This window comes from Phascolarctos cinereus, unplaced genomic scaffold, assembly GCF_003287225.1.
Source record: "Phascolarctos cinereus isolate Bilbo 61053 unplaced genomic scaffold, phaCin_HiC Scaffold_5;HRSCAF=322, whole genome shotgun sequence".
Classification (NCBI taxonomy): Eukaryota; Metazoa; Chordata; class Mammalia; order Diprotodontia; family Phascolarctidae; genus Phascolarctos; species Phascolarctos cinereus.
In genome coordinates, this window is record NW_027555958.1 from 479,782,626 (window position 1) to 479,809,180 (window position 26,555).

Consider the following 26,555-nt stretch of genomic DNA (forward strand, 5'->3'; position numbering starts at 1 on the left):
GATATTCGTCAGATCTGGAAAGGATAAATCCAGAAGAAGCCAGGGCATCACGAGCACTTATTCTGACTGCCTCTTTGGAGTCACGGTCGCTGCAGTCCACAGCCTCTCCACCATTCAATGGATCGGTCAGCCGCCCAGCTGAGCAAGTTCTCAGGAATGAAGTTGGACTGGCTGTTTCCCTGTTTAGATTATGATAAAAATGTAAGAAAAATTTCCAACAATGACATTGATCCAAAATCAGATGGCCTTGTGAATGAGGCAGGGAGTTTCTCCTCATCAGGGGAGAACTTCTTGGTGTTGAGGATTTTCTGGGTCAGGTTTGGGATTGGAGTAGATGGCATCTGAGGGCCCTTCCCTCTCCTGAGATTCTGAGAGGTCGGAAGAGAAGAGGAGTGGGCACGTTCCTTGGTTGGTAAACATCAGTCCACGTTTCCTGAAGCTGAAGTGTTTTCCAGAAAAATGAGCTGTATAGCTCAGGAGATGGGAAAGTTGGGGCAAAAGAGGTTCTGGAACTTTAGGTATATTAGTGGGAACATAAAAGTGGAGCTAGGTTACAAAAGCTTGGAGTGCCTTTCCAGGCAAAGTTGTAGGGACCCTAATTTGATGAGCAGTGGGAAGGAAGTGATTAATTAGCAGCAACTGCCGTAGGGGGAGAAATTCCCAAAGGTCCTGGTAGTGGGGAGAGAAAATAGCACCTTGCAGAGATATGTTGGGGAAAGCATAGAGAGGAATCCCGAGGGAAGATGGTCCTGTTAGCAGGAAGGAGGAGGGGGAGACCCTGAGCTCAGATTTGAATAGGTTGACTAGGACATCCGTGTCTAGTAGTCCATGGGAAAGCCTGGGGAATGGATCCACTCGCAGAAGAAGAGAACAGAAGCCTGCAGACTGCCTGGAGTAGGAGGAAGAAGACGCATTGGCAGGGTGAGCCGGCAAGGTCACCAGAACTGAAAAAAGCTTAGCTTTGGGGCTCAGCAGTAGGGAATATTGGTTTTAGTACCGTGGTGGTGACCGTTGCAGGAGGGGAAGTGAACACAGTGCACTTGTGTAAACTTTTGTGAGGTAGCTTTCTGCTGCAGTGGTTAGGATGTTCTACCTGAAGTCAGGAAGATCTGAGTTCAAATCTTGCTTCAGACTAGCTGTGGTTGGCAAGTTATTTAACTTCTGGCTGAAAAAATACTCCGTATCACTCATTGAGAAATGCGGAATAACAGTCTGAGGTTCCATCTCATACCGTCAGACTGGCAAAGATGTTAGGAAAGGGAAATGAAAATTGTAGATGGCACTGTGGGAAGACATGACCATTTTGTACGGTGGTGTGGAAATATGTTAAATAGACCGTTATTAGGTCTATACCCCAAAGAGATCAAGGAAAGAGGGCAAAGATCCACCTTACAAAAACATAGCAGTCTCTTGTTATAGCACATAGCTATGAGCTGGGGCATCTGTCACTTGGGGAATAGAATATTGTTGCAGTATGAGAAATGGTCAAAGGGATGGTTTCAGAGAAACCTAGGGAGGCTTGTAGGAATTGATAGAGAGTGAAATGAGCAGAACCTGGAAAACAGTTGGGAAGTGCTTACCTGCTGACAGAGGTGATGGATTTAGAGTACAGAATGAGACACTTTTGGGCATAGCCAGTGTGAGAACTTGTTTTGAGGGTTTGCAAAATGAAGGCCAGCTTTTAATTTTTGTGGCTTTATTTTATATCCTGCTACTTTACTGACATTACTGATGGTACTAATTGTTTAGGTGTATCTGTAGGATTCCCTGAATAAATCATCACATCATCTCCCCGTGTTAATTCTGTTTCCTGTTTTGATTATGAGGCAGATAAATCGCTCAGTGGATCAGGTGCTGGACCTGGAGTCAGGAAGACCAGAGTTCAAATCTTACCTCAGAGGCTTACTAGCTGTTTGACTCTGGACACCTGACCTGTGCTTTAGTTTCTTCATCTGTAAATGCAGGTGATAACAGCATCTGCCTCCCAGGGTTGTTGTGAGGGTAAAATAAGATTATATTTATAAAGCACTAGGCAAACCTTCAAGTGTTATATAAATACAAACCAATATTGTTATTTTCTCCAGTTATTGTTCTTATTTTGTTGATGTTAGTCAGCATTTCTAGAACTATATTAAATAACTGGAGAAGCCTCTAGGGTAGGGGGTGGAGAACCTGTGGCCTCAAGGAGAACATGTGGCTTTCTAGGTCCTTGGATATATTTGAGTGAGCCAACATTGTACAGAGTAGATCCTTTTATTGCTCTAGGGTTTCTCTGTTACAGATAATGTTAACTCTTGTTTTTAGATTGAGCTGTGTAGTTTGCCATATTAAGTAAAAGTCCATTTATTCCTCGTTTTTTGACGTGAGTGTTATATTTTGCCAAAAGTTGTGATCAGTAACCTGTTTATAATATTCATAATGTTGAACCAACCTTATATTCTTGATAGAAGATGTAAAGCTTTTCATAACAAACCCTTTTCAGTAGCAAGGAGGGTGGACCATTACCACATTTGGGCTCTTCACATCATGGTTCAAGAGGAGCTTCTTGAACAAGCAGAAATGGCACTGAATAATTAAGAAAACCAAGTTGAGAAAAGCAGCCGGACTAGGCTAAGTACATGTGAGAAGGTCTGAGTGCAGACGATGTGGTGAGAGAGCCAGGAAATCAATGTTCATGATGTCTGATGGTGGGGAGATGCCAAGACATGGCTTGGGCCTTCAAAGCAGAAACAAGGTGATTTATTGACCAGTGTGTTCGTTTCCATAACACTACAAATGATCTACATGTGTATGATGCTCGTTATCAAAAGGGAACAGACAGACTTGCAAACGAAGTTTCCTAGCAGACCCCATTTGACTGAAGGATGTAGAGAATACAGGATCCCAGTGTGCTGGTTGGGGTTAGGCTCTCCTGCCCTACGTGTGTCAAAATCACACAAAGTCCTCAGATCGTCACTATCAAGTAAGATAAAGCAGGTGTCAGCCAGGTCCTAGAGGAGCTCCAGCACAGGAATCTGGGTGCCACAAAGCTTCCCTCCATAGGAGCTCCTTCAGGGCTCCTGTTGGCAGGTTCCATTTGTATCAAGCTCTGTAACACACTGCAGAGCCTTAGGATAACGTTTGGCCCAACTACTTGCAACGGGGAAAAAAATCCTAGCAGCTCAAGAGTGACTGTTTTCTAGACCAAGGGAGGAAGTTAGTTAGAGCCAGGGACTGAAAATGAACAATTGAACTGAATCAGATGGGAGGAAGTTGGTCTGCATTGCCTTCGGGAATTTGGGCAACGTTCTTGTAATAATCTGAAACTCCTTCCTGCTGAACACATACCTGTCTTAATGCCAGTAACCTCTTAGTGAGTGGTGGCTGTCAGGCGCCTGGAGCATCACAGTTCTCCAAACAGTCAAATGAACAGCACCCAGAGAGCAACAGGGGGCACATGACAGACGTGAAAAGGCTGCAGTACATGGCAAATAAGCAATTAGGAAGGAGAAATTGCAGAAAGGATGCCACCAAAGGGATATGTGAATAGAAAAAAAAATTATGGACCAGCACATAGTTGTTTGCCCTTCATTTTCAAAGAGGATCAGTGACATCACGATGTTGGGGTAAAAGCAGGTGATGGGTGATGGTCTTGACTCGTGCTTGAATTGGATTTAAGAGAGGCAAAGTTGGCACGCTCCCTTCAGGGTAATGGACAGCCAGCCATCCCTGCTTTGAAAAACCATAGAGGGAAGTTTTGTGTTTCTTACCCAGTTGAGGTTAAGATTTATTTTTGCTAATTACACATCTCTTGCAGTTATCCCCAAACATGTAATTCAGATTGTATTTCATAACATGGAGTATTCAAGAGACAATCGTCTGTCTCCTCAGAGTTGCTGGATTAGGTGACTAGGAATTTAAATTTGTCCCACCTTGAGTAGTGCAATAGCTACTGAATTGTAAGGAGACAGAAGACCGTGACTTCTGGTCCATAATAATGTTAATTTATTCTGAGTCTGTGCAGGTCTTTCAAACACATCCTCACGTTACTAATTGATCTCAGTTTTCTGTCAGAACAATCAATAAGAAATTGCGCTCTTGCCTGTTGGGGCCTGTACTGTGCTTCTCGATGAGGATATGAATATCAAAGTGAGACATCTCGCTTCAAGGAGCTTAGAGTCTATAGGGGACACAATGTGCTCACAGAGAAGTAAATAAAGTATCTATTTATGAAATAAATACATAGGGACAGGGGGCAGGGCTCTCCTGGACTTACTATCTCATCCCAGAAGTCCATTCAGTTGCCATATCTTGGCATCTTTATCTTAGCAACGTCTCTTCACTCACAGAGCTGCCTCATTAGTTCAGGCCCTCCTTGTCTGGACTCTCTCATCAGTCCTGTCTGTTCTACACATTGTCTCTAGTTTGCCTCAATGGATGTAATAACTTCCTCTTCAGCACCATAAACCAACCAAATGGCCCTTTTCTCAAAGCTTAAGCGGACCTTTGAAGGAAGCTGGGAATGCATTCCAGTTATGGAGGGAACAGTCTTTGAAAAGCCAAGTAAACTGGCAATGGACTGTCTTGTGTGAGGATAGCATAAAGGCCACTTGGGGGGAGCATAGTGTGCAATAAATCTGGAAAGGTAGGCTGGAGGTGGTTTATTACAAATTATTGTAAATGTAATATATAATACAATATAATATACATTAAATACCAAATAGAGGTATTTGATCCAAAAGGCGACAGACACTGGAGCCTTTTTTTGACAGGGTAGGGAGGTAGATGTGACATGATGAGATTTGGATCGATTAGAGAGGGGAGACTTGATAAGGGCCTGAGCTAGGGAAGGGTTAGTTATCACAAAGAAGAGGAAGAGATGGATATGAGAAATGTGAAGATAGAATTGACAGAGTACAGAAATATTGGAGGAGAGTATGGAATCGATTTTTGCCCTGAGGTTGGGAACTTGGCACTGGGAGTTTGGTAGCACCCTGGACAGAAGTAGGGAGAAGGGGGGGGAGGTAGTAAGCTCTACTGAGTTTGAAATCCCCGAGGAACACCTGGTTTGAAATGATCACTAGGCTCCAGAGGCATATTGTATTGGGGAGTTCTGATGCTAATGTTGCTCCCATGGAAGCTGATGGGGTCCCTGACCAGAAAACTCAGAGAAGCAATAGAATATCTAGGAGGTTGGTGTCGGATGCTTCAGAGAAGTGCCAAGAAAGATGAGAACTGAGAAGAGGCCTTTTAGTTTGGTGAGTGAGAGACCCTTAGCATCTTGGGGGGGGCAATTAGGGTTAGAAGCCAAATTGCTTTGAGGTGTTGAGAGATAAGTGAATGGGGGAGAGGAAATCGGGGCAACAAATGAACAGAACCTGTGTTTTCTTTTTTCTGGCAAAAGAAGAATATTGCCAATTCTTGCAATTGAACCTTGCTACAAAATTAGTTGTAGAATAGACGTTAGTATAATGTTGGTAAATCTTGAACTCCATATAAGGCAATGAAGACTGAGGAAATCCAACCTGGTTCAATACATGAAACGCCTGTGAGAGATGTGTGAGATTGGACTTCCTAACCTCAGTTGCCACATGCTGTCCATTGCACCACCCAGCTCTTTCCAGGTTCAGTGTGTAAGCCTATGGATTCTTGAAAGGTATACAGAACAGTGATTCTAACCTCCTCCCCCAAGGCATAACCAGTTTTCACTGATATTTAGTCTAAAGGTAGGATGTCTACTAAAATGTGGTCATATTGATTTGGCTGTGATAGAAGGAAAAGGTAGTAATGATTGTATTCAAATGTGTTTAGGGTAAAGAAATAAATAACGAGTGGGAGTAGGCAGTTTCACTCAGAGTTGGAGAGTATCCATCCACTCAAAGGTTGTTCTGTTCAAAAGTATCCAGTCATCCTGGATGCTTAATGGTTTTTATTTTAATGAGAAAATTATAGTGACTAATATGACAATGAGATAATGTATGTAAAGTGCTTTGCTAGTCTTAAGGCCATGTGGTCTATTATGGTCTTTAAGGTTTGTGAAAGACTATGCATATGCAGTGCCCCCTCTGGGCTTATACCTAAAGTGGCACTTGCACTTACAGGTTGGGTTCTCAAGAGGGAGGCTAATACTACTCTCACCGCTGTAGGGGTGATCCGGGAAGAACTGTTGTTTTGTTTTATTTTATTTTATTGGGGGTGGTGGGGCTAGGCAATGAGGGTAAGTAACTTGCCCAGGGGGATTTGATCTCAGGTCCTCCTGAATCCAGGGGCTGGTGCTCTATCCACTGTGCCGCCTAGCTGCCCCAGGACTATTGTTTTAGTATGGTAACTCTGGAGTCCCCATATACTGTGGGAAGGCATATGAAGAATAGTTGGTTCAAAGTATATCTGCTCACAAACTGGTACATGCTGCTCTCTCCTTGCTCACCCAAGGTCCCAGGGAAGACTGGGTTCAGAGTACAAAGGTAAGGAAGCACCGATATAGAGAACAGCTGAGGTCGAGGGCTGTCTTGAACTCTTTTTTCTCTTTGTGGCATCTTTGTGAAATTCTTCTTTGGTATAGCTCCTGCTGGGCTCCCTGTCCCTCCTGAGTCTGTAGCTAGCACTTCATGGGGGCTTCTGCTCCCGAAGCCATCCTCTCTCAGGGGCCTCTCCTCCCACTACTCTGCTTGCCATCACTGCTGTTACCATTTGGCTCTGCCTCTTTCTGGACCTTTGGATCTCCTAAACTCGTGAGATTGGTTACCTGAACATTTTCATCTTGGAACTCTCACTCAACTAAGATCAGAAAAGAGTAAATACAAGGAATGAGGCAGCCCTGTGTGACCCCAGCTGCCATGTCATGTCCAGGTGGGAAGCAAGACAGGATTAGGTCAGAGTTGTTATGTCTCATTCAAAATCACAAAGGAAAAACCAGTGAGAAAGGGCAGCTCATTCCTATTATATGTCCATTCACTTTTACCTCAGCAACCCCTAAGTCACAAGCTGGCTCTGCAGCCAGTAAGATTTCACAGTCATGTGTGGGCAGAAACCTGCTCCTCAGTTTCCACTTGCTGGCCTGGGCAGACATACCAGACCGAGAGGGTGTGGGCATGTGCTGGTGGCTGGCTCCAGAAGCTTCTTGGTTCTCACAACCACCCTACTGGTGACTTGCACATCATCTCAACGAGAGGAATTTATGTCTGAATCCTGGTTTGGCTACCACTTGCTGTGCAGCCTTGGGTTTGTTACCTTACCTCTCTGGGATTCTATTTCTCCATTTGCCAAAGGAGGAACTAGGTGATCTTGAAGGCACTTTCTAGCATTGACTTTGTCATATAACTTCTGTGATATAAAGTGAAATATACCTGTCTTCAGTTTGTACCGTACTCATTTGGCATAGATACTTTTTATAAACTTGCTGGATTGTTTTTCTTCATATGTTTATGTTATATTTCATTAGCTAGAGGGTGAATTTCATGAGAGTCTGCAGAGGTTACCTTTTTTACTCTAATATAGCATGTGGAAGAGTTAACGAACATGTATTGAATGCCTTTTTGGTGAGGTGGAGAAAGAAAAAAAAGTTATATTTCCTTATAAATAAGATATAGTTTAGGAAATAGCTGATTGCTGGATACTCAAGTAGAACTGTGATCTCATGGATTTGAATATATGCTCCACCAGTTCAAATTCCACATGTGTTCTTGCCTGCCTGCACATCCGTGAAGTCCTCAAGGCAGGCCTGGCTGAAAATTATCATGGAATAATTGAATGTTTGGGTTTTTATTTTCAGTTCCATATTTTCTCCCTCACTCATTGAAAAGGCAAGAGAAATATGATCCTCATTATACATATGGAGTCATACATAACATTTCCACATTAGCTATGTTCAAAAATTAAAAAATAAATTAAAAAAGGAAAAAAATATGTGTAAATCTGAACTCTGAAGTTCATCAGTTCTTTCTCTGAAGGTGAATAGCATTTTCTGTCCTGAGCCGTTTGGCATTCCGGTGAATCATTGTATTGATCAGAGTTCATACCTAACTCTTTTGCAATTGATGGTTTTTACAGTATTGTTACTGTGTAGGTGGTTCTGTTTCTGCTCACTTCATGTTGTATAAGTTCACATAGGTCTTCCCAGGTTTCTCTGAAACCATCCCCTTCATCATTTCTTACAGGAAAATTGTATCCATCACATTGATATACCGTAACTAGTTCAGCCATTCCCCAATTGATGGGCATCCCTTCAGCCTCCATGAATAATTGAGTATCAGAGCCTCTAGTGGTGCTCTAAGTGTCCTTTATTCTAATCCTTGGTTTTCTGGATGAGTAGCTGAATCCCAGAGAAGTTGATGGCTTATCTAGAACTGATCAGCTAGCTAGTCATTGAGCCAAGATGAAAAGACAGTTCTTCTGACCCCCTCGTCTGTATTCTTTCCATGATGTCACTGAATTGGTTGCATCGAATAGTGGCATGTACTAAATGAAGGTGTTCTGTTATTCTCAGTTTGTTTTTCTGTTTCTTAGGGTTATAGTGGGGAAGAATTTAACCAGAGGTTATTTATAGTGACTCAGAAGCATATGTTGATTTTTCAGTTAAGAATCATTAATAATCCTTACTTGTAAAAATCGTATTTTAATCCTGAATCTTCCTTTAGACAAGGATTATTAATAGATTAATCTTATTTTTTCTTCTTTTCTATAAAAACAAACAGATAATAGGCCTGAGAATATATAAAATTACATTTGAATAAACTTTTTTCCCCCCTGAAATAGGACTCTTCTCTGTTTTGACATCTCCATGTCTTTTTATATTTATAGTCGTGATCTCTTTGGAATTTGCCTCCTGGTTTCACTTGCTCTTGTCTGTCACTTCCTCGAATCCTATTCTAACTTCATTTTTTTATGTATTTGGAGGAGTTATTAAAGGATAATAAGGAAAAATATTTGTATTTTTTAATGTTTTGCTTGAAATTTTATTTTTAGATAAAATAAACATTTGAAACACCCATGTCATAGATCTTAGTGATCATTTTTCCGGTCTTCTTAATCTTACCAGAATCTTATTAATAATGTAAGTTTAGCAAATAATTGTTTTAAAATATAATATAGAACTGAATTGTTTTGAGTACCTCCTGTATATGAGATACTGTGCTAAGTGGTACAGAAAGGCATATAAAATGATTAAGAAATATTCCCTTCCTTTGGGGGACTTACAGCTTAATGTAGGGGGAGAGACCGATAAGTAAACAAATAAAAGTAAAAACAATGGAGTATCCCAAGATAATAAAGTACAATGGAAGGTAAGTGGTGGGGCACAGCGCACTGTAGCTGTGAAGCATGGGGCAAAACTTTGACAGGCTAGAGGTGGCATCTCAGGCAGAGAGAACAGTTTGGACCATAGTGTGGAAACAGGAGTGTAGGGGGCATGGTCAGAGAAAAGTGAGCAATCTCATTGGCTTGAAGTATGAGGAAGAAGAAGTATGACTTCGAGGTATAATGTGGATTGTCTCAAGATAAAGCCCTTTTTATCCTGGAGAGATCACACTTTCAGATTCTTAATAGCCTTGTTACCATGACTGTTTAGCTAAGCGATGGATATATTTTAGTCTTTAGCCAGTAGGACCTAGAAGAAGGCCTTTTAAGCCAAAGCAGCTCTCTATGCTAAGGAAAGTATAAACTAGTAAAACTTATTACCAAGGCTTCATCTTTTCCCTCGTTCTAAGAATTGTTGCATTTTAGCCCAAGCTGATAGTGTTGGTTATTAGGAAAGGTTTTTGTTGTGTTGAGTTGTTTTTCAGTTGTGTCCAACTCTCCTGTCATCTCATTTGGGGTTTTCTTGGCAAAGATGCTGGAGTGGTTTGCCTTTTTCTTCTCCAGCTCATTTTACAGATGAGGAAACTGAGGCAAACAGTGAAGTGGCTTGCTCAGAGTCACAGCTAGTGTCTCAGGCCGAATTTGAACTCAGGTGCTTATTCCAGGGCCAGAGCTCTATCCGCTGTACCACCTGGCTGCCTGATGTTCTGAAAGGACTGTATTCTTAGTAACAATTAATGGCCTTTTGAAATTCTCTTCTTAACATTAGCTGTGTGACCATGGATAGGTCACTTAGCTTTTCTCAGCCTCAGTTTCCTCATCTGTAAAATGGAGATAAGAATAGTAAATACCTTGCAGGGTTGCTGTGATTTATGCCGAGTGCTTTGATGATGAGATATGGTGATAAAATGGGGTAAAAGTTTTTATCTCAGTTTCCATATCACTAAAAGTGAGAGTGATTTTCTCCTCTCTTACCTTGTATGTAGGAGGCATTAACAGCAGACGCATTCCAGAAATATGCTGATTCATAGCAGTGCCACTGGGATAAGTTGCACAGTCTCCCAAGGGGTAGTCCTAGGTCGAGACTTGCAGTCCTGACCCTGCTGTTCATTGGCCGCTGCCTCAGTTTCTTTGATCCTCCACTTCCTACTCTGGTTTCTGAGCCATAAAGTAAATGTAGACTTTGTTATTATTTGCATCGACATCCGGCCATTTGCTAAAGTGGTTTATTACTTCGTAGTCATCCACTGTCCTTCTTCAGACCTTCCAGGAATTGTAGTTTTGTCAGAATGGACATTCCCTTGGTGCAGATTGCAGCCCATCTCTGAAAGTCACAGATAATCTTTGAAAAATGCCTTGACTGAAACATTAATTACCCAGCCAGCTAACATTTATGTAGTTTCTACCGTGTGACAGACACTGTTAAGTGCTTTACAAATGTTGTCTCATTCAGTCTTCATAACATCCCTTGGATGTAGATGCTATTATCTACATCTCCATTTCATGGTTGGGGAAACTGAGGCAGACGGGAAATGACTTAGCCAGGGTCATTCAGCTACTAAGTGTCTGAGGCCAGATTCCAACTCAGGGTTTCCTGGCTCCAGGTACAAAGCTCCATCTACTGTGCCACAGCTGTTAAGAGACGTTGTGAATTTAGCTAGGGTGGTACATGGGCAGCAAACATACCACTCTCATTTCCAAGGTCTTTGCAGCTTGGTGGCACCTCAGGCACAGCCTCTGAGCACCTAGAAGTCATCTGGCATTATTGATAAAACATTGCAATAAGACATTAGATAACCCTAATCTTAAATGCCTCCGACTCTAACCCCTCCCTCATTTTAAATGTCTTCTTTTCTCAGCTAGATTACAAGCACTTCAGAACTTCCCCTCCACTGTGTGTGTGGGTGCTCCCCACCACTTTTTGCCCACACTATGGGTGAGAGATTGTTAGCTGTATTTCCAGATAAGCAGACCCTAAAATGTAACAAATTATTCTGAAATCCAGCTATCCCAGATATCCTGCTAATTTATTCTTGTGTTTCAAAAACAAAACAGTTTTACAGTGGTATCAATTGTCACAACTAGAAAAACACCTCTCTGGGCACTTTAGTTAGGACTTATAAATGCTGGTTGAACTGAACAGTTGCATTGGGGATACTCAATAAAATGAACAGCATTACAAGTATCATCACTGTAATTGGCCATCTACTTTTTGACAGACTTAGGCCATTCTATACATTGTGTATTGCAAATTGTTGTTTCAGATTTGAAGCTAATGATTCAGATTCAAGAGAAAACACTTGAAATTTTTTGAAAACTAGTGGAAACCTACAAAAAAATGAGCTAAGCAGTATATCTTATGTAGCTCAACTCAGAAGGTCATCTCAGCCATCCTGCAGGTCAGAGTGTGCTTTGCATCATCTTCTTGCTGATTTAAGGCAGCCCCTCCTTCTTTTCCATTCTTAGTTCTATTACTTAGGTGTGTGCAGTGAAACAGCTGTTTGCACATTTGAGGAGCTCAGTTGTGCTGCTGTCTTGTTGGGAACTAGGGAATGGCTCAATTCTCAAGTGGGCTCCTTGCTTTCACTTTGGTCTGCACGCACAGATTACAATCACAGTCCTAGCTAAGCTACTCATTTGCCTCCAAGTAGTCTTCTGCTGGGATTTGAAAAGGAGAAAGAAAAGGTGGTAAGCCCCCCAAAAAGGAAGTTTTGCCCCCTTTTTCCCAGAGCAGGTTTGACTTAAAGTGGAATACAGAAGTGTGGTTTGGGGTGGGTGAGTGTGGATGCATCAGTAGAAATCCTCCCTGCTCTCCCAGAGCCCACTGCCTGTTGGGCTGATTGTTGGTCTGTGGTGCCAGCTTTGTGAATTTCTTAGAATTCATTCCGTTTTGTAAGAATGGACATATATTTTTGGAGATCATCTTTTAAATAAGACATTGTTTTTGTGGGAATGGAGTCTTGATAAACAGGATTCACTTCCTCTGTTGAATATGCTACTTGTCAGTTCCTCTGCTCATTTCCTGTTCTCTTCGCTGGAAGGAAAGTCTTGAGAGACCAAGGTAAGACTCTTCCTCAGGCAGGTGTTTTCATTCATCCAGGGCCAGTTATCCAAATTGTAAATGCTTCCTTAGTGCCCAGTACTGCTAGATGCAGTTTTTGTAAGATACACAAACATGGTAATAGTAACTGACATTTAAAGTTTGCAAAGCACTTTACAGACCTTTTCCTGCTTGATCCTTACAGCCATATGAGGGAGGTGCTGTTGACCCATTTTATAGCTGAGGAGATCGAGGCGGGAGACGAACGCATGTCTCTGTGAATCCAAGTGCGGTGTTCAGGCCACTAGCCCTTGCTATCTCTAATCCTTGCCTTCCTGGAGACTGCAGTCTTATTGCAAGACAAGAATAACACATATGAAGTGGTAGCAAGCAGCACTAGAAAGTATGTGTTTGTAGGATGACATGACATAGATTGTGAATGCCCTAGAAGAGTGAAGGGGAAGAGATGAATGAGTGTTAGGGTTCAGGGTTAGTCAGGGGGGGGCTTAGACTGAGGAGGGGAGGGGAGGGGAGGGGAGGGAAGGAAGAGGAGGCGACTCGTAAATCAGTCACTCCAGCCCAGATGTCTCTCCTGACTTGCAGACTTGCAACTCCAGCTGGTAGCACAAAGTCAACATGTCCAAAGCTAAGGTTGTGATCTCCACTAAACCTACTTATCCCGACAGGGCCAGTCTGGTGTGTGTTGAGCATCATCTTCAGGTGTGCAGAGTGCTTGATATCTATGTGTGTGTGTACATGTATGTGTTAATGCACACGTCTGAATATATATATTTTATATACACATACACATTGACACAAACATGGGGGTATATATGTGTGTGAACTACTCTGAGTTAGATCTTCCCCAGAACCTTGTCTGGTAAGTGCTACAGGTGTTGTCCCCATTACAGATGAGGAAACTCTGAGGCAGAGAGATGATGTGTTGCCAGTGGCCACGTAGTAGCTAGTAACTATATGTCAGGTCACTCCTGACTCCGTGGCTAGCATTTAGTAAACACCTTCTGTGTTTCAGACATTGTGCTAGGTGAGGGAGATACAAAGTTCAGGTCACAACCATTTCTGCCCTTGAGGGGCTTCCTCTCCATTGAGGAAACAACATGTCCACATGTAAGTAGATACAAAACATAAAGTTGATGCCGGGTAATTTAGGGGGAGGCACTAGGGATTGGGGAGAGCTAGTGCTTGAGCTGAGCATTGAAGTAGCTTAGGGAGGGGGAGGGCATTCCAGGGATGGGGGAGAGTCAGCCCAAAGGCAAGGACATAGGAAATTGTGTCATCAGCTTTATCTGGGGAGCTGCACAAGGCTGGGAAGGTAGATTGGAAACAGGTTGTAAAAGACTTTAAATTCCAAACACACATATATTGTGTTGGGTTCTAGATAAAAGGGGGAGTCACTGAAATTGATGGAGCAAGGGAGTGATGTGGTCAGGCCTGTGCTTTTAAGATGTCGCTTTTGGGGACTATGTGTAAACTGGATTGGGGAGGAGAGTGATTTGAGTGAGGCAGAGGCACACATTGAAAGACTATTTTACTGGTCCAGGCAAGAGTGTATGATGAGGGGTGTGTATGACTAATGGGAGAGAAAGGGATGGATGAGAGAGCTGTTTTGGAGATAGAATTCACTTGGCAGTTACTGGGGTGTGTGGGTGGAAGCAGAGGGAGTGAAGAGTCAGCGAAGACTCCTAAAGATGCAAACCTGAATGACTGGTAGGATGGGGGTATCCTTGGCAGAAGTAGGGAAGTGAGGAAAAGGGAGTAAGTTCTGCTTTGGACATGATGCCTTCTCTCCATGTAATTTTAAAAAATGTACACAACTAGTTAACATAAACCAAAACAATGCAGCAGTCTGGGAAATGGATGAAGTTGAATCCCCTTACTTGCCTGACATTTTTGAGTTTTTCAAATGCTGTGTTCACAAATGCCTTTGGATGAGCAGTGGCACTGATGCCCCTTTTAGTGGGTGAATATTTTGGTTGGTAGAGGTCAGGCTGGATAACATCTGGGAGTTACCTGGGCAAAGGTGGTGTTTGAAGCTGTGAGAAGCTGATGGGGTCACTGAGAATGGGTGGAGAAGAGGGACCAGGGCAGGGGCTTGGGGGGGGACACCCATATTTAGGGTATGGGATGTGGATGATAATCTATAAAAGGATTGGACAGATAAGTGGGAGAAGGCTAAAGAATAATCATTGCTAATAAGAACTAGCATTTATTGAACACTTTAAAAGTTTGCAAATCGTTTTACAAATACTGCATAACCTGAACTTCACAGCAGCCCTGGGAGGTGGGTAATTATCCCTGTTTTACAGGTGAGGAAACTGAGGGAAGCGGAAGATAAGTCCCTAAAGCCCAGGGTCACACCGCTGGTATCTCAGGTCAGATTTTAACTTGGATCTCACCCACTCTATCTATTGTACCACCTAGCTTTTGTACTTACCAACCATGAAACCGTTGTACCACAAAACTTCGAGAGGTCCAGAAGAGGACGTATTTGGAACAGGCTATTGGCTGTCATTTGGCATCTCTGACAACTGGTTTTGCTTTGTTGTATGGTACTCATTTTCTTCCTATTGTCATTTAAATTTTCTGTTGTTTATCACTGGTCTTTAAATATGAGTTGTAAAATCTTTCAGGTCAATGACTTGTTTCATACACATACACACACACACACACACATACACGCATACACACACACATTTCCAGTTAATAATCCCCTTAAATATTTGTTGAATTATTGACTACAAGAGAACCTGAGTGGAGTTAAAAATCAAAGATACGGTCATCTTACTTTTCCTTTAGGTAGGGGTATACTTAGTTGCAGACCACTAATAGTGGGATTTCACTATTTTGCACAGTGTTGCCCTCCATGGTTCTTCTCCTTTCAGGATAGTCTTGAACAGATGAAGAAAAAGTTAACCCATCCTTTTTGCCAAATACTTGTTCCTGTGTGTCTTCCTTTAGAAGTATCTTCCTCAGTTTGTAACCGTTTGATAAATCTGATACATATATCATCTGCTTTTTTAGCTTACTAGTGTAAATAGGTTTAAAACAATTTTTCTCTCAAGACAATTTAGGTAATTCTCTCTTCTGGGGAATTTTTTAAGACAGAATTACTTTGGATGAAAGGTCAGACTGATGCCCTTGAAAAATGAAAGAACAAAAGCTCACTCATATAGGAAACATTGATTGAGCACTTGCAGAATATCAGTACCCAGCAGATCTGAGACTTCACTGAGGTGGGACAGTTTGCAGCTCACGCTACGGAACTCTGCTCTGAGCCCTTTCTTAGACTAGCCATCAGCCATTTTCACATTCTCTTGTTGTCATGTGAATACAATACAATGTATGGCCCAGTAGCCATCTTTTCTACTCATATATTCTACTATTTCTCCTAAAAAAGATGAGTTCATCCTCTGTAGGGTTTTGCAGTTTTCTCATGCTCACTGCATGTGTCTCCTTTCAGGTCTTCAGAGGCTGTAGTATTTCATGACAACTCCATACTATATCACCAGAAGAATAGTGGCCTTTTGTTTTGGGGTGATTCAGAGACTGTCTTTGACTTGCCTCCATTTGAGGTCTGGGCCTAGCTCTGTGGTGGTGTCAGTTCCAGATAGATGTATTGGTGGATGAGCTTCATGGATTGTCTATCCGGTCTGGACAATGAGCATTCTTCATCCACTTGGGAAGGCCAGCCTCTCCTCAGTGCTTAGGGGATCTCCCTTTGAGACCCTGTGGTTTTATGGGGCTTGATAATGTGTCTTTGGAGACCCTTCCCATCTGTAGCAAATGCCTCTTTGAACTGGCAGCTGTGCTGGACCTCTTCCTTGACCATGGTGAAATGGCCAGTTTTCAAGCCTTCCCTAATATTTATGATCAGAAGGTCGTAGACGTTTTCTTTAGTTACATCTTTCAAGGTAACATACACAATGCCTTCTTATCATCCGCAACTGGTGCCTAGACTTCAGTTAGTGTTATGGTGTTTGGGGGAAGGGTTGCAAATGCTTCTTCTTGAAATCCGAGATGATTAGATAGCCTGTGGGATGAGAGTGGTTGGCCTTTAACTGTGTGATAAAGCAAGTCCTGCAGCTCATCTGGTTTTTTCCTCCAAGGAGAACCTGTGGGCCATCCTCCCACTTAGCTGCAACCTCCTTCTGTCTTCAGGTTTTATGATTTTCAATGTTGATGTGGTTCATTTTCCCCAACCTAATGATTGATCTTTAGCTCCCTCAAGCACTGCAGAACAGAAGGAGCCATACAGGATTGAGGAGAGCCATTTTGTGTCTCTCTGCTTGGCCAAAGACTTCACATCCATGTGACCAGCTTGCTGGTTGTGTACCTCTCCGTCCTTAGTGGAATTAGTCCTCAGAAAGCAGACATGCAGCATAGGAGAGCTCTCAGAGCCCCTGTCCCATTGGCAGAGACTTCGGTAGCATTTCCAGAGTGTGCCCAACACATGGCTAACTTATATGATCCTTACAACAATCCTGGGAGGTAGTGGCAGCTATTATCCCCATTTTACAGGTGAGGAAACTGAGGCACAGAGAAAGCATGACTTGTCTGAGGAAGGATTCAAACGTGAGACTCCTCCGTCATGCCAACATGAACGTGGTTATAGGACTTTAGAAAGGATATCCCCTAGGTACATACATACTAGCTGGGTGGTCCTAGGCAAGTCACCCTAACCCTACATGCCTCATCGATAAGTGGAGATCATATTAGCCCCTACCTCTCAGGATTAAGCTAGGTAAGTGCTAGCTATTGTATTTTGAAAAAATAGTTTCAATTATACTTAGATTTTCTACAGTACCTCTTCTCTCTTCCAAACTTCTTCCTCTTAACTGTGGGTGCTCTGGGTCCTCATCTGCTTTCTTCGTTCTATATCCTCTTGATCTCATCAGCTCCTGTGAGTTCACTTATTTCCAGCTAGGTGCTTTCTTCACTGTTGGGAACTCCTGAATCACCAACAGTTGGTGGAAAAATTCCATGTGGATGTCTTGTCTCTTGGTCCCGAATCCATCTATCCTTCATATTTCCCTTTTTCTCTTGAGGGTGCTGTCATCCTACTTTGGGGTTAACCTGGTTGTTCTGTTCTCTTTTGCCCCCACAAGTTGCCAAGTCCTGAAAGAGCCTTCTCATTGCCTGGTACATAAAATGCATGTTGACTGACTGATCTTTCGTCGTTATTTCACATATTTGCTAAATTAATGTTCCTGAAAAAGAACTCATCATATCCCACTTGTCTTCGCTCAGTGCTCTTCTGTGGCTCCTTAGTGCCCTTGGTAAAAGCCAAAATCCTCAGCCTGGAAACATAAGCCTCTTGGTGGTCTGGATCCTCCCTGCCTTTTCTGTCTTATTTCATGTGAGTCACATTGGCCTCTGAGCTGTTGTTTGTACTGTTCATTGCTCCTCGCCTTCAGCTCACCATCTTGTCTCCACACTTTTGCACCAGAAGCCCTTCATAGCTGGAATTGCCCCCCTGCTCTCCTCTGGTTTTTCCAGAGACGTGCACCATCCAGGAGCCAGTTGGCAAGACCTCCTCCCCTTCACCTCCTCGCCCTGTGACTGCCTCTCCTTTGACTGACACTCTGATTTTCTTGAAATCAGTCAGTCCGCAAGCTTTTAGAAGTGCTACCTGTGTGCTAAGCCCTGGAGATACAAAGAAAGGCCTATTGTTTTGTGTTTACTCGGGCAGGGAAGATTTCATTTGTCTTTGCATGCAGTGCCATGCATGCAAGTCAGTGCTTAATAAGTTTGATTGAGGCAGTGTTAAGCACAACATAAGAATGAAAATGTCAGCCTATTTTTGCTCAGATTTCTTTGAAACAAATGACTACGATGCTTTTCACAGGGAGAATTTGTACAACAATAAAATAGTTAACGCCGCCCTCTCAAAGCGCTGTGGAATTGCATCCCTGGCAACCACTGAAGTACAGTGTCCACCTCAGTTCCCAAGTGAAGAACATCTGAACCAAAGGCTCACCACGGCCAGGAGGGGCTGTGACTCTGTCTGAGGCCCCTGCCGGAAGGGCTCTGCCCAGCTGCCTTGCCATGAACATTCTTCAGATAGCAGCCTTGATTAGTTCATGAGTTCATACTTACTGGTTAGATATGGACATTGTTAGTGATTATAGTCACGCAGATTTGTTAGACTCAGGCCATTAAAGCAGGTTTTTTCGATGTAATATAAACTTCCTTTTATTAACAGTATTAACAATCTGGTGTTTGTATAGTAGTGATTGGCATTTTGCCATCAGAATAAACTATGTTTTAGCTCAAATAAATGACATAACTATTTGGCAGTGATCCATCCCCGTGTTTAATTTAAATTTTCCTTCTTAACACTCTTTGGACAAAACAAGCTCTGTAGTGTAACCGTGTAAGTAGGCCTTGTCCCTCAGTCGTGGGTTGTGAGTACAATGGCACAGAGTGGAGTGAGCCACATTTTACTTGGATCCAAAGCAGAGCATGTAGCAACAGTCTTAAATGTTGTGTGCGGATGTTCCATCTTGTACCAGCTGTAAGCAGGGAGCTCTGTTCTGTGCTAGGAAATGTCAGGCAGAACTTTCCTTCTCAGCCTCTTGCACACATGGCAGTCCCACTGACGAGTTCTGGAGTGTGACCTCAAGGTCCACCATACTGTTTGCGCACAGTTGGGGGTGCTCTAGTTGTAGTCACCTTTTATTGGGCCTTTGTGAAGCACTTGCTTATACAGTGAGCAGCAGCTCAGTTTTCCGAATAAAAGATGTGATGATAAGATCCACAATGACCAGATGGCACAGAAGCAGCCAATTTAAGACTTGGAACATGCCTCGCGCCACCATAACATCCCTGACATGCAAGGGGGCCTTCAGCCTCTGGGCCTTCCCCGGGCAGCCCATTTCTGGTTTTGGACAGGCCTGTTAAGAGGCACCTTCCACCCTTGTTCTTCCTGGAGCTTCTCTCCTACTCCCAGCCCAGGGTTCCTGCTTCTTCCTTAAATTCTCACATGACCTGGAGTCAAGCCCCTTCACCAGCTGCACACCTGATTCGGGGTGAGCTCCAGTTTATCAGAGGCCTCCCTAAACTGCAGGCAGTGCCCAGAACTGAACATAATGAGATCCCCTCCTTGTGCCTCTGTCAGTGAAGCCTAAGACGTCAGCTTCTTTGGCCAACTCACCACTGATGACCTACAGGGAGGTTTCAGATCACTAAGAGCCTCAGATCTTCTTTGGACAAAACTGCTGTCCATCCATGCTTCCACCAACCTGTACTTGCTAATTGGATTTTTGAAACCCTAGAGTGAGACATTACTTTTATTCCTATTGGATTTCTATTCCTAATTCCTAATATTATTCTAATAGTATTCCTGTTGAATTGTTCGATTCAGCCCAAAGAACCCCCCAGAAATTGGATTGGCATTTAGTAGTTTTTGTTCCTAGGGTATTATTTTCAAAATCTTTTAAGAGGTAATAACAATAGCTACCTGTAAGATGTTTCCTTCTTTTAAAATGAAAGCTGAAATTATTCCACAACATAACAACTAGTGTTTGTATAGTGCTTTGATGTTTGTGAAGCACTGCATGTGTTTTGATCCAGAGATCTGATTATTGGGTGTGTGGCCCAAGGAGGTCAAAGACAGAAAGGTCCCATGTCCACCAAATGAGCCATTGCCTAGCGGCCACACAAATTGTATGATGTGAATATTAATATGCCACGAGAAACAGTGACTGTGCAGAATTTAGAGAACTGTGAGAAAACAAACCAAAGCAGAATTAAGTGAGCAGGAGCAGAAGAAACACACACACACACACACACACACACACACACACACGGATTGAAACAATGTGAAGGGAAGAAGCAAACAATAGTTTAGATTTTAAAATATGTAGACATATGTTGTTAGTTTCTCAATGTTTATTATTGAAGGAAATTTCCAGGATAAATCAATGGTGTAATTTAAATATCTTTTGTTTTGAGGGCTAGCTTCCTAATACAGATGTTAAATATTCATCTGTTTTAGGTTTGTCACCTGCTGTGTGCAAAGCACTTTGAGATAGATGCAAAGATAAATCAGATCTGACTCCAACCCTAAAGGAGTTTCAACTCTAGTGGGGGAAATAAGACCCATAACTGTTAACAAAATATGCATCAGTGAGAGGTGTGAAATAACTTGTGCTTCAGAAGGCCAGGGAAAGGTGTCATCTGAGCTGGGCCTTGAAGCAAGAAAGGAGTTGTGGTGGTAGATATTGAGATGAAGAACAGTTCAAGGGATAGGCAATGATGTGAGCAAAGGCCCAGAGGTGGGAAACTATGAGAAGAAGTATTTGGGAGGCTGGTGAAGTGCAGCAGGAAAGAACACTAGAAAGGGCGTTGATGGCCAGTTGAAGAGGGCTGAGGATTCCTGGGGGAAGGAATTTTGGATTTTTGTTTGGCAGCCATTGGGATGCTTCAAGATTTTTAAACAGTGGAGGTGGTGTACAATAGGAACATTAATCTGGTTAGGAAGGGAGAAAAGCATTCATTAAGTGCCTACTCTGTGCCAGATTCTGTGCCCAGGTCTCATTTGATCCTCACAACAACCCTCTATAAGGTTGGAGTAATGATGATGATAAATATTTAATATCACATTTACCGTGCTAAGCACTTTACAGATATCCCACTTAATCATCATAACCCAGGGAGGAAGGTTGCTGTTTATTATCTCTATCATTTTTGAGTCGAGGAAACAGAGGTGAAGTGGCTTGCCCAGGATCACACAGCTATAAAGGGTCTGAGGTCACATTTGAACTCACAGCTTCCTGACTGCAAGCCTGGTGCTCTATGCAAGATGGCGCCCCCTACCTGCCTCTATTACTTTCCCAATAGATGAGGAAGCTACTTTAATTGTCCATGCAAAAAGTGAAGACCACCTGAACTAGAATTGGGGGATTGTAAATGGTAAAGAGGAAACTCACGGGTGCAAGATGACTATTTGATGATTTGCAGATGGCTCATTTTGCAGTAGCAAATAGAGCTTTGATAAATAATCACATCATTAACTTTCTGCATAATTACAAAATTAGAATACATCACTTCTATAAAGATGCCCTGGGTCTGCCTCTGAGTTATGGAAAACGTGCTATAAAGTTTTATCAGACCACAAAAATCAGCACTTTGTAGAAGAGAAATTGATTGGTCCAGACATGTAATTTAATTGAGATTTACCTTTGTAATTTTAAAGAAAAACCAACCAAAACAACTACTAGCTGGACAGTTTGGCAAATTGATGAATTAAAGCTTTGACTCCAGTTGAACTACTTTATATGCCAGGTTTCTTCCTGGCAATTTCCATAAATCCCCTTAGATCAGGTGCAGTACTTCTATGGTTTGTATTTCTCCATCCTCTCCTGCCTACCTTGGTCTAGACCACTGGTATGTCTTGGTTTGTACAGCTGATTGGATAGTTGTATTTCCATTAGTGTGTTGAAAACAAATCTTAAACCCTTCACTGAACATAGCATGACCCTGATAATATTTGTGGCCACTTGAAAATGATTTGGTCTGGATAATCTGCATTTTCACTCAGTGCCACCCACCAGAAACACTTATGACATTTTTTATCATGGCCTCTGATGTTCAACATCTCTTCATGTAGATTCAAAGGAGTCAGGTTTTAATTTTTAAAGAAACTCGGTGTTTTTCCTAGAAAATAAATTCTCTTTCCTGGGTCATTTTCTTGTATTCATACCTGCTGCTTCAGGTGTTTGTTCCTGTCCTCGAATTCTTGGCATTGGGCATTTTAGAATGATTGAAGTGAGAAGGTGGCCTCACAGGGTTATGCTTTTCCGCTGCTCTCAGAGGTTCAGTGCCATTGGTCAGTGATTAAAGAACACTGAACCTTGGGGCCACCCCATGTGGGCCTCTGGCCTCTGAGGTGAGAATCGAAAGGCAGCTAAAAATAATGGGGTCACCTTTGTACAGTGCTTTCAAGTGTGTCATGAGCTTGACCCACAGGTTCTGGTGGAAGTGTCCCAGCTGTTATCACTGCCGTCTTACAGAGATGTGGTGACTTGCTGATGGGCACACAGCCAGCATAGAGTGTTAGGAGGGTCTGGTGGGAGAGCTGACCCAGGCCTCCAAACTCCATGTTCACCACTTTTCCCATAATGCCCATGAGTACTTTTATTTAGGTCTTTAGGGCAGTTTTTAAAATGTTTGAATTTTTTTTTTAATCTCTGAGGGAGAAGATTTTGAAAAACCAGGGGCTACAGATGCCAAAGGAGATAGAGAGGAGGAACCTCCCAGAGGGATGGCTCCTCATGACCTCCCATGACCCCCCATGGGGTCAGAGCTGGAAGAGACAAGAGAGGTCATTGAGTCCAAGCCCCTCATTTCCACAGATGAGGAGATTGAGGCCCAGAGTAGTCAGGGGCAGTCTTTTTCGTTCCCACAGGGGGCAGTTGTCTGAGATGGCATTCAAACCCAGATCTTCTGGAATCCTAGCCCAACGTGGTGGGATGCACTTTGACATTTTGGTATTTCCCTCTTCAAGCACTCTCAAAATGAAAGACCCCAGATTACAACGGGACATGGTGTGATATGTACTGCAGATATTTCTCCCAACTCTGTTCTGTCTGTATTAGCAAAGGCACTAAGGTTGAGATTAAAGGGTGTGACTTAAGAGCAGCTGCCTGCCTTACCCTCTGTTGGCCTCAGTTTCCGTCCATGTGAAACGAGGAGGCGGAACAAGACGACCTTTCAGGTTCTTTCCAGCTTTAGAGCTCAGCTCCTAGGATCCTATAACGAACATTAGGACAGTAACTTGATACTCGATTTTCTGCCAGCATTTCAATGGAGTAAGAGGTTTTCAGCTGAAAACCGTATAGTCATCTTATGACTTGGGATTGCCTTATTTGAAGTGACTGAATTCAAGTATTTCACTTTAAGAACCAAACATTTATTTGATTAGGTAGATGGATCCTCTTATGTGACTTCACCTGTTATGAAGCAGAAGAGCTAACCTGGTATTAGTGTTGAAGTGTCTTCTGAATTTGCAGGCACTAATGATGGCTTTTGGCATTTATCCCAGGTTATTTTCCTTATCCTTTGTTAGCTTGCCATTTTTAAAAAGCAAAGAAGGAAAGAATTCGTTAGGTTTGTAGAACCTAGTGCTATCTTAAAATAAAAATAGGAGAAAGTGTAAACCAAATAAACTCAGGTGAAAGATTAAATTCTTTAAAAACGAACTTGAAATTTAGGCGCTTTTCTGAAGTGTTAGGAGGCTGCACAATCAGACAGCTCTTTGATCTTGTTTTCTGTAGGATACTTAATGACTGTCTTATGATACAATGTATATTCTTTTCTGGTCTGGAATAGACATAGAATAATCTATTGTTAGTATATTATTTCCCCAAACATTTGGGCCTTTGAGAAAGAAACCCGTAGTAAAGCTAGAAGGAAGGTGAATAGTTAATTATGAAAGAGAGGAAAGCAGCTTCGTACTTTGGCCAGAGGCAGCCTGGGAAGTGACGTGCTGTAGCGTTTGCTATTCTAGAAGGTGCAGAGAGGCGTAGTATAAAACGGGACGACCAGGAGAGAGGCTGTCTCTGTTTGTCTGTAAATGAGCAGAGGGAGGGAGGGAAGCAGGGAGGAGGCAGCTCCCTTCTTGTGCTACTGAAGGGGAGCTCGCTTAAGGCTCCCCACCTTAGCTTTTCAATGCCCAAAGAGGTTTGTTTTTCTTAGGATCCGTCTCTTGCTGAGACCAGAGATACATCTGTATATTTTTTCTTACATAAAGGGAAATCTAAGTTCATTTCAAGACATTCGGAATGGGGAAAGATATTATTCCATTTTGGGGATTGAAAAAGGAGCTTCTGATGAAGAAGTTAAGAAAGCTTACCGAAAACAAGCCCTCAGATTTCATCCGGACAAGAACAAATCTCCTCAGGCAGAGGAAAAATTTAAAGAGGTGGCCGAAGCCTATGAAGTTCTGAGTGATCCTAAAAAGAAAGAAATCTATGATCAGTTTGGGGAGGAGGGTAAGTGTTATGTGTGTGTGTGTGTGTGTGTGTGTGTGTGTGTGTGTGTGTGTGTGTGTGTGTGTCTGTGCCTCTCTGTCTATCTCCTTCCCACTCTCTGTCTCATATTCACTAGGGCTCTCAGATGTATACATAGGGGAGAAAATAACCGGATTTTGTCCTGGTTTATTGTTTGTTTGAACTGTATATGGTGAGAATGAGAATAGCAGTGATTCGAATGTATTTGCTTCATTTGGTATTTGAACACGTTTTCACACTGCACACTTTCCATGAATTTGGCTTAGGCTTGATTTTTGAAAAGAAGCTTAAAACCGTTCAGGGCACCAAGTTTCAGAAGTTATGCCCAACCTCTTTTGGAATTTATTTTATTTATTTGAGATATGAATAAATAGCCTTTTGTTATTTTGGGTCTTGTTTGATAATTAGAATTAGAGGGATTTGTATGTATTTTATTTTTGATTTTAAAAACAAAAGATTCATCCCCATAGATACAAGAACCCTAGCAGAGACTGAACAAGACAGGACAGCCCCCAGAAGCAAGAGCCCAGGCATCTAGTTTCTAGCTTGTTTTTGGCTTTGTGCCTGGAAAGGAAAGAATTTGCCTGATGTCATAAAATACCAGAACAAGTTTTTAACTTAATTGTAAACAGTAAGCATGTGCCAAGAAAAGGAGGCCCCTGAAATGTAATTTTTTACCCTAAAATGGCTACCAGGTTAGAGTCCTGTTCAACTTAGTCATGGAATCTCAGAGCTGGAAGAGACCTGAACATTTCAAACGAAATTGTTCAAAATTTTAATACTGAGCCAAAAGCATGCTTTTCTTCCCCTCCCCCACCTCCATGTTTTTGCGTCTATTAAGAGATTAAATACTGGCCAGAGACAATAAAGGGGCAGAATTCATCTCATCATTTTGTCAATTTAGAATTTGTTTTCAAAGTTACTCTTCATCTCCTCCTGATTTTGAAGAGGAAGCTTTGAGAAGGCTCTCTTGTGAACTGTGAAGGTAAAGAGGTCAGGGGCCTGTTATTAATAGATTTTCATACTGTCTGTGGGTCAGTATTAAATCATTGTTTGGGGTCACCTTTGTTTTCATCATGGCAGCCCTAAGGGAGCTGTGGGGTTTCCCCTGGCCACAGGAGCATCGCTTACTGGGCTTGTCCTTGTAGATAGTACTCACGCTATGCTCTGATAGAAGTTATCTCAGTTGAATTTTGCCAAGTAACTGCAGTTTCTTCTAATCTCTAAAATGCAAATAACCAACTTGATGGAGTGTTATACTTTGCAACTGGTTATTTTTTTGCATGGATAGCTCGTCAGATTCTTGCAAAGAAAATATTGGAAAAGGCACAATTATTAGGCAGTTCAATACTACCAAAAGATAGTACTTTTTAAAAAAAAGTCTTGTCACACAAGAGAGTTTGACCAATCTAATGATAAAATTGTTGTTGTTGTGTTTGTCCTTCGTTCTTGAATAGGACCATGACATCAGGGCGGTGATGACATGACTTGTAATTGACTTTGATTTGAGTGAGGGAGGGCTGGGCAAGGTCACCAGCCTCCCTTTCTCCTCTAGAGCCATCTGGGCCCAGCGGCCAGATATTCATCAAGATGACTGGAATGATAGAATATATCCTTATGGCAAATAAAAAGTTGTTTTTTTTGGGGGGGGGTGTCTAATAAATTTGCCTGAATTGCACTGATTGCCCAAGTTTTGCCACAATAAATAAGCCATAGTCAGTCAACATGCTTTTATTAAGTGCCTACTATGTACTAGGCACTGTGTCTTAAACACTGAAGATACAAAGAAAGGCCTCCAGTATTTACTGAAGAAAACATTTAACCTTATCATAAACCTTATGTAAACAAATTGTACCTTTGTTTTGGCTTAACAGTTCAAGGGATGGTGGGCAGAAGACCTAGGTCAAGTCTTCTGCTGAATACCGCCTCCAAGACCCTAGGCAAGTTGCCTAAACTCTCAGTACCCTAAAACTGTCTTTCACAGACATGCCGCCCACATTGGAAGGGGTGTTTCTTCGTCTGCAAACTCCTTATACCAATGAAATCAGAGGCTCGTCCCTATGCCTACCGTTAAAGACCTCATTGTTCTGTCTCTGTGTCTACCCATCATCCGAATACCTATTCCCATAATCGTAGCTTTCCAGAGACCTGCAGTGTGGTGTGCCTGAGCTCGATTTGGGATGAGAACCCTTACCAAGAGCTTCAGGTTT

General features: G+C 42.4%; 1 protein-coding gene across 8 annotated transcripts in view; it reads left to right on the top strand.

Annotated features, from left to right (window-relative positions):
• Nucleotides 1-26,555, top strand: part of DNAJB4 (DnaJ heat shock protein family (Hsp40) member B4) — a 38,508-nt gene that overhangs the window by 2,687 nt on the left and 9,266 nt on the right. For 4 of the 8 annotated variants that reach the window (XM_020968512.2, XM_078156730.1, XM_020968510.2 and 1 more), the window contains exons 2-3: nucleotides 1-201; nucleotides 24,087-24,327. The exons of 3 other annotated variants lie outside the window; for them this stretch is intronic. In XM_020968512.2, coding sequence (XP_020824171.1) covers nucleotides 118-201; nucleotides 24,087-24,327 — 325 coding nt within the window. In that variant the 5' untranslated portion in view covers nucleotides 1-117. The remainder of the gene's footprint in view (nucleotides 202-24,086; nucleotides 24,328-26,555) is intronic. One more of the 8 variants, XM_078156731.1, reaches the window with a different exon arrangement.